The sequence below is a fragment of the Sinocyclocheilus anshuiensis genome, unplaced genomic scaffold, assembly GCF_001515605.1.
Source record: "Sinocyclocheilus anshuiensis isolate Anshui unplaced genomic scaffold, SAMN03320099.WGS_v1.1 scaffold246, whole genome shotgun sequence".
NCBI classification, from domain to species: domain Eukaryota; kingdom Metazoa; phylum Chordata; class Actinopteri; order Cypriniformes; family Cyprinidae; genus Sinocyclocheilus; species Sinocyclocheilus anshuiensis.
In genome coordinates, this window is record NW_015542356.1 from 472,844 (window position 1) to 481,961 (window position 9,118).

The 9,118-nt window shown below is 36.3% G+C and overlaps 1 protein-coding gene across 1 annotated transcript; it reads left to right on the forward strand.

Moving 5' to 3' along the window:
• Positions 1 to 3,287: 3,287 nt before the first annotated feature.
• Positions 3,288 to 7,977, forward strand: LOC107691793 (LIM/homeobox protein Lhx1-like). The gene is made up of 5 exons (XM_016490603.1): positions 3,288 to 3,457; positions 4,980 to 5,203; positions 5,404 to 5,678; positions 6,808 to 6,973; positions 7,604 to 7,977. The coding sequence occupies exons 1-5, from the start codon at positions 3,288 to 3,290 to the stop codon at positions 7,975 to 7,977; spliced, it is 1,209 nt and encodes a 402-aa protein (XP_016346089.1).
• Positions 7,978 to 9,118: the final 1,141 nt, after the last annotated feature.

Below are 9,118 nucleotides of genomic sequence, written 5' to 3' on the forward strand. Positions count from 1 at the left end.
TGAACAGTCAGAAAACACATTCACTCATTTGTGACTAAAACTGTGCTAATTGGTTTCATTTGGCAAATCATAATCAATTATGTTTTCGGCAAATTATGTGAATGAGTGGTCCCTCTGGGTTGCCATCTCATCTTGTTGAACTCAATTAGCAGTAATTAACACGTGCTAATGAGATGAAGTGGAATCCAAAACAAACAGTGGGAGCTCAGCCTCATATCTAACAGCAACAGAGACTGAATGGTTCACCATGACAGTCTCTGCAGACAAGACTAGGACTCCAACAATATCAGTCATGCAGGATTGTAAAGAAATCTGACTCATGCAAATCTTTCAATCCAAGCTGAAGCTATGGCAAATAAACAAGATGTGTAAGCACTCCTGGTTTTTTATTTATTTGGTTGTTTTGAGGGTGGCTCTGCAACTCACCATGTCTTTACAACCATTCAAACACAAAAGATATTAAGTTTTACTATCAGTTGTATGCTTTCAAGTGCACAGGCTGACCACAAATCTTGAGTATTGACTATATTTTTCATCTGCTTGACATATATTCCAGGCATAAAAGTGCAGGTCGGACACTGGTGAGATATCACTTTCCCGGTGAGAATAAAGTCGCGTTCACATTTATAGGCTATAAAATAAAGTCTGTACTTCAGTGGCTCTGTGTCTACAGTGCATCTTTGTCTCTGGCTTGCACAACAAAAAGTGAAACTGTCCTGTAACAGGACATTTAACTCCTGCAGTACTCTCAAAATATTTTATTGAATAATAATAAAGATTTGTAATGGTTATGTGCTAGTCCCATGGTTCATCAACTTTTTTTTGCATCACCTTCTTTATTGGCATCTATGGTTCCATGAAGAACCTGAAACATCCATGGAAACATCCAAGGCTCTTTACATTGGAAAAACGGTCTTTAGATTATTAAAATGTTCTTCAAAAAATAGTTATTTTAAGAACTGTTTGCTAAACGCTTCTTAGTGAAACCCAAAATGGTTTTTAATAGTTTTTCAATAGTTATTTTTAAGATGTCAAGTTCTTATATTAACTTTATGGTTCTTGATGTTGGTCCAATCAGTCAATAATGATATTAACTGTTCAATATCCAACCATTTTAGTGCTTTACACTCTTAAAAATAAAGGTTCTTTATTGGCATCAATGGTTCCACAAAGAACCTTTACCTTCCGTGGAACCCTTAATTCCACAAAAGGTTCTTTACAGTGGAAAAAGGTTCTTTAGATGATTAAAATGTTCTTTACACTAGAAAAAAAAAATATTTTAAGAACTGTTCACTGAAGGTTCGTTGGGGAACCAAAACTGCATGGTTCTTCTATTGCATCGCTGTGAAAAACCCCTTTTGGAATCTTTATTTTTAAGAGTGTAATGCTGAAATAATTGTTTTCCAAGAATAGAAACGCGCAAACCCATTGGAACCTTTATTTTTTACGGATGGTAGTGTTTCGATAGATTTAGAGGTTAACCTTAAATCTGTCACGTTTTGAATGATTATGTTTTTTATTTTTTTTCTGTAAGATTGGCTATCGCAAAAACCACGCACATTTGATTAAACAGTAAATTGGTAAGAATACATTCTCTCACTGCATTGCTGAGGATCGAATCCCACGGCTAATGATATCTGTAGCATACAGGCATGAGGCTTGTTCGCTGTCTGCGGTATCTCTCGCTGCAGCTCCTCTGATGGCTCCCCGCGCGCTGATAATATCTCCCAGCAGCCGGAGACTTTATATTATAATCATTAGTGATCCTTGCCCCCTCACCCGTACTGAAGAACAATCGTAGAGGAACATTAATCTGAGCTGGAAACTGCCGTGTCCCTCTTTTCCCACATGGCTGTCCAGGTCGTGATTTTTTTCTAATTGTGCATAATTTCTGGATCACTATGGCTGAATTCACACACCCGCTTAACTAAAATATTTCAAACAGCCTCGATTTCATTAATGACCCTGTGTGTCTACTGGATGTAGCTGACAAAACGAAATGACAGTGAATGTTCAATAGCCTATATAGCATATGATATAGCCTGTTAACCTATAGACAAAATGTATAATATATAAATATATGTATTAGTTAGAATAATTTTGCCAAACAATATAACAGCAATAGGTCTAAGTGAACCTGTAAAATTTAAAAGCATATTTTCTTTTCTTTTCTCTTTATTTTATTTTGCATTAATAATAATAATAAATAATAGTAATAATAAATAATAAATAATTTGCAAATAATAATAATAATAATAATAATAAAAATATAACAAATAACATGTACTATTCAATTGTGCTTCCAATGGCCTTAGGTTTGCTTAGAATTTGTAAACAAGCTTCAATAATCAGAGAATTAGCTATAGTGATTTACAAGTTCATTGAAATAAATTAGGCTAAGTATGTCGCCAAGAACACGTCAAATTTGCATTACTCATATCCAAGTCTTGCATTCCGTCAGATTGTCTTACGTGTCATAAGTAGAACTAATTATGAATTATTATTTCTAAAAACAATGAACTAATTTATCAATAACGAAAAACAGGCACATTACTATGCATTAAAATTTATCCGCGGTCAAAATATAGTTTTATAAATTCTCCTCCACTCCATTTCGACATGTAATTAGTCAACATTCAAGTTTGCTTTGAAAATACTTAATGTGTTGTTTCCAAATGGACTGTAGACAGCAGAAATTGCAGGGGAAAGTGCGTTCACCTAAATTGCTGTCATCTGATTGGTTCTGTTCCAACATGACGTCACATCGCAGGGAATAAGGTCTCTCGGCAGCATCCTAACGCGTGCGAGCGACTGAAGCAAAGCGAGATGCAACTGAAAAATACATACTAATGACCAGGGATATATGTGATATGCTTTGACATAGTTGATTTGAACTTTTTGTAAAAACGAATTAAACGCATTTTTGCTCCAAGCGTTGGGAGCATTGGAGATTGCGCGCGCATGTATCGATTTAAATAGCCTATACAATAAGTAACCATTCCATGAGATTGAACTAACACTTCCGCTAAAGTTTGTTTTTATTCATCTTAATGATAAAGCATCAACGTATGTTTAATCGTCTGAAGAGGAGCTGACACTTGTCCGTTTCTGCGCTGTAGACAAAATTTGGGATGCTGTATTAGGCTATATTCAATGCTGTCTGCCCTTTTGATGACTTTTGTTTACTTGGATCAAGGACCGCGTAGTGTTCTCTAACTTTTGGCACAAGACAAGCAGATTTTTGCCTCTCACCAAGGACAGCAACGTGGTGACTGGAGTCACAAAATATGGTCCACTGTGCTGGATGCGAGAGGCCTATTCTGGACAGATTTCTGCTCAGCGTCTTGGATAGAGCCTGGCATGCCAAATGCGTGCAATGTTGTGACTGTAAATGCAATTTAACTGATAGATGCTTTTCAAGAGAAGGACGACTCTACTGCAAAAACGACTTTTTCAGGTGAGCATTTGAATCGAAGAAAGCATCAAAGGACATGTTTAGCTCTTGCAATGCGGCTATACGGACCTTTCTGTATTAAAAGAGTCTTGAACTAGATTTTTTCCCCTTCTATATGCTATGTATGTAAAATAATAATAGTAATAAAAATGAATTCGTTAAAAACACATGTATGTAAACCCTATATAAACACAGCATAGCTATAATAATAAATGCACACAAAAAACCGATACAACTGGAGCGCATTACATTTTACATTTACAACCTCCCGAATTCTAGACAACTTGTTAGGTGACAGACTAAAACAGTTCTCTTTGTTTACAAGGTATGAGTGTCAGACAGGCAGGGGATGAGATTTGCACCAGCACCTGACGGATGTGTGCCCTGCCTCGCCTCAATCTTTCTTAGCACATGCGTTTGTTTGCAAAAGCTCGAGCAAAGATGCGATAAGTGGATTTGAATAATGAATGAGCTCGAGAGGAAAGCCACAGACATCCAGTCAGCACGCATTTGATAACCATTTCAGTGAACTGCATTTACATGCACGCCCAGAGACAAAAGAATGTATATTGTCGCTTGCGAAGTTTGCAAGAGGATATTCTGTTAATGCATTCTGTCAAAACAATGCTGAACATATCAGCAACTCTGAAAGAATAGAATAACTCTGTAGTGCATGCATCTTCATGGGTGGAAAAAGCATGATTATAAAATGTTAGCAATTTTAACAGAAAAAGTAAAACAAACAAAGTGCATGTTAATTGTTTAATTTAAATTACCAAGGTAAATAATGATATTATAAAGAACACTGTGCAATTTGTCTGTAAAATATTGTAAAATGTTTTAGATGTAAAAGTATGAACCATTTTAAAAATGACAAAGATTATTCGTTAGGCAAACGTAACAATACAGCAAAACATTGATAAAATCCTTATGGTTTTACAGGTCGTTCCCAGAATTCCCTGCACGAAGCATCACATTTGTATCTTAACAAACAGTATCTTCTTATTTTTGTTATCTGTTTTATGCATTGGAATGTTTTACATTGCATGTTGCTTAGTTAATTTTTGTTGCAATATTTAAGTTTTGTGTGTTACCCTGGTGCTTTTCTCTTATATTATTGTGCTCTTTATTAGTTACCAGTTGTTGGAGAGGTAAAATTTTGATAAAGATTTTCAGTTGCACCACTGTGTTGTTATCAGTTAATTTTACAGTATATGCAGCATAAAGATTTTAATAACTCAAATAGGTTAATACATGAATATTATAGGACATGTAAAGTTACCGTCACAGTATTTTAATGACAAAGTTCTGGCAGCCACAACTGTCAGTTGTTTTTTTTTACTGTAAATTGATGTTTAGACCTGTAGCTATGCATAAAATATGCTTACTGTTTAATTAAGAATTAAATACAAAAAAAATAGAGATTAACAAAATAACTATCGGCACACCTACTTTTCGTGAAAAGACTATAACAAAAAACTATAACATTTAGGTGCCTGGTTGACTTTGTTTTAATTCTCTGCAGACGTTATGGCACTAAATGTGGAGGCTGCGCGCAGGGAATCTCGCCCAGTGATCTAGTTCGGAAAGCGCGAAGCAAAGTCTTTCACCTGAACTGTTTCACCTGCGTCATGTGCAATAAACAGCTTTCCACTGGCGAAGAACTGTACATTCTAGATGAATATAAATTTGTCTGCAAGGAGGATTACATGAATAACAGCATCGGAAAAGACACAACCCTTCTCTCAAGTGAGTAATTTTGGGGATTGAAGCCCTGTAGTCTACGAGATAAATATTGCAATTTTTCTCAAGTTCTACTGATTATGTAGGCTATGTAATTTTTTACAATGCTAGACTCTATTGTTATTTCAGTATCTGATTACGTGATGTCTTCGAATGTGTGGCACAAAGCGTTTTGACAGCTTTTTTAACGGCTGTGCTTTTAACAGTTACTACGTGCAGTGACCCGAGTTTATCTCCAGAATCTCAAGATCCACAGGACGACTATAAAGACTCTGAGACTGGACAAATGTCGGACAAGGAGGTCTGCAACAATGAAAACGACGAGCAGAATCTGGGTGGCAAACGTCGCGGGCCGCGGACTACTATCAAAGCCAAGCAGCTGGAGACTCTGAAAGATGCTTTTGCCGCCACCCCCAAACCTACCAGACACTTACGAGAGCAGCTGGCACAAGAGACAGGCCTCACTATGAGAGTAATTCAGGCAAGTAGCTAACAAAAAAAAAAAAAAAAAGAAAAGAAAAGAAAGAAAAGGAAAAGTAGGCCTAAATAGTAGCTAGGCCTAGGCGGCCTAATTAGGCGCTTAGCTTGGTGCTTAACACTCCCGTGCTCAAATAATTGCGGATAGAGGCAATTTTATATAGGCTTTTATATGTGTAACCGATGTATGTCTATTTTATAGCTACTTGAATAAAACCAGTTCATTTATTTAGTTAACACATGATTTGCCTTGGCAAGACATTTGACGTGCGGCCGTGTTGCCAATAGTTTTTATTAAACCGCGGCCACAACAATATTAGCCTATAAAACACCCATTTTCGAAAAACAGATGCTTAAAAATAAATAATAAGTAAAATAAACTGTTGTCTCTTCAAGTAGGCTACATTAGGCTACCTTAAACTGTAGCCTACGCATTGTACGGTTTCAGCATCTTGTGTGTGGACACAGGTGTTTGTTGGCTATTTGGCCTTCGTCCGCGGCTAGTCCAATCGTCCAATTAGAGCCGGAACTATTCGTTTAATATGCCAGTATTTACTAATGGCGTAGGCCTAAGCTATGAACAAATTTGAAAAACTTACAACAAGTAGCCTACATTAATTGCCCAGTTATAATGACTGCAATGACAATACATTTTAAAGTTGTGTATAATTAGGCCTATCCACTAGATGGGATAATATGATGCAAATAGCCTGCAATTGTCCGACGTCTTACAAAAAGTCCAGATAACATAATATACCATACTGTTGGTTTGTCTTTCGGCAGTAACACCTAACGAATGGGGCTTTAAGTACTGTTAAACATGGAAAGAACTATGTGGCACATAATAGCCTATGACAAGTGATTGGGCATGAACACCAAATAGCCTAGGCTACTCCTTTTTTCGCATTTTTATTTTGACTTATTGTTTGATGGATTATAGCGATATACGTGCATATCTAAATGCCCGCCTTAAAGCTAAACGTGTGATTCTTTTTTTTTTGCTTAGATCTTAGGTTTCCCACGTAGCCTACTGTCAAACGACAACGTTGTTCTAAATGATCTTTTGGGGGTATAGGCCTATATTAATCTGTAAACTAATGTCCTGTCTCGTTTGTGTCTTTTCTGTCGTGCAGGTGTGGTTTCAGAATCGGCGCTCTAAAGAGAGGCGCATGAAGCAGCTGAGCGCGCTGGGCTCCAGAAGACACATGTTCTTCCGCAGTTCGCGGAGAATGAGAGCGCTGGGCGATCGCATGGAACCAGGAGAGCTCATGGCCAACGGCCATTTCTCTTATTATGGAGGTTAGTTCATGTTCATGAATATTAATTAGAAAATTAGAATAAAGATTAGAAAATTAGAAAATGCATCATAACCGAATGGTATATAACAATGTATATCATTATCGTGTCCATGCTGTGATACCATACATAGTCCAAGTTAAAACAAACGATTTTTTAAAAAAGAATTTAAGACTGATAATTTATATATGCAATCAAAATGTAATATATACTGTATATATGATCATCCTCATCTTTATTTAAAACAATTTATTACACAATTGACCTTTCCATGTTTACAAAAAGCAAAATAACTAAATAAAAAACAAATAAATGAATACAAGCTTATATGTGTTGCACAATACAAAATAAAATAACAATTTATTTAAAAAATAATATTTAAGGTTGATTTTTTTATTAATAGAAATAATAAAATACACAAAAACTATTGAGCACTCCTACTGATGTTCAGTTTTTCACTATATACTGCTCTACAAAGTCAAAACATAGTAATTACATCAAAACTGATTGAACCGATATCAGTTGACAAATGGTCAGTTACTGTGTTTTGCCTATGTGTTGTATTATGGGTATAATTGGAAGTCTTGAATTATAACATTGAGTGACCATTTGATGACCACCATTTTGTTACAGACTATCAAGGTGAATACTATGGCCCAGGATCAAACTACGACTACTTCCCTCAAGGTCCACCATCCTCCCAAGCCCAGACTCCAGGTGATCTAGGATTCATGCCCTCCTCTGGCCCAGCTGGAACCCCTCTAGGGAGCATGAACCACCATCACGGAGCACATCACCCCTCCAATGAGACACAATGCTTCAGCCAGATGATATCGCATCACTCAGAGGACTCCCCCAGCCCAGAGCCCAGCGCACCCACCTCCATCCACAGTATCTCCACTGACATGTGTGACTCCACTCCACCCTTCACATCCCTGAACTCTCTCAGTGGCAACGGATACAGCAATCAGCTGTCCTCAGAGATGAACGAGGGGACAGTTTGGTAGCAAACAACAGACTAATTCAGGATACAGAGATGTGGATATGTACCGTTCATGTGTGATTTTCTAGCGACAATATTTATATTTAGTTAATTTATTGACATAATTGTCTATTTATTTGTTCATTTGTTTACCTGTTTATTTAATGTATTTATCTATTTAAGCACCATTTGTGTATTTTGAAAGTGGAATGTCAAATATTGGTCTGCAGACCTTATAGCTGTGCTATAGACAACGACAGTATAAGAAAAGCTGAAACAGAATGTTTACATTTACAACACCTGGTGTGTCTGTTCACATGTGTATCATAATCTGACGACTCAGACCTCTTTGCCTTTTAAGGCTTTGCCATAATGACACTTGAAATCATCTCACACCAAAATCTGTCTCTGCTCTCCATGTGGTGGAGTTACGTCTCCATTACGAGTTCCACCAAATCTCAAAGCGTTTGACTTTAAAAGTGAAACTTAAAACTGACAAACCCTTTATTTGAAATGAAATAGGACTTGAATTATAAGACAAATTCTACTTTCTAAAAATGATTTCATATAGCCTAGTCAGTGGACAGAGAGCAGTCAATTGTTTACATTTCTTCAGGGGTTTAAATATCAACAATGACTTTAAAAAAAACCCTCTTGATACTGACACAAACCTTTTCTTCAAGCAAGAAACCAAACTTTTGTATTAATTCAATTTATATTTGAGTTGTGATTCACTGTACTAGTTTGTATGATATTGTGTTTGCACAAAGAATACGCTAAACAAAATCATAAAATTAAATACATGTTGACAAATGAAGCACAAATACTTAAATTGCATTTCTTGCACTAGTCTTGAAATTGACTTACATGCATTAGTCTCTGGATTAGGGTTATCTGATAATCCTACAGTGTGGAATTTTATCATCTGTAATAAAACTGAAAGAAAGAAAGAAAGAAAAATAAAAACACCCAGAGCAGAGTCTGGAGAACAAGGGAGGACATACAGGCATTCTTGCAAAACAAAAAAATGGTAAAAGGGAGGTTTTTGTTGATGCTGTTTGATGACTTGATAACGTCAGTGTTACGAGGTCCTCAAAATGTAAAAATACAACAATAATGATGTAAAAAACTACACATTTCAGGTTAGATTTTTGACATAATAATAT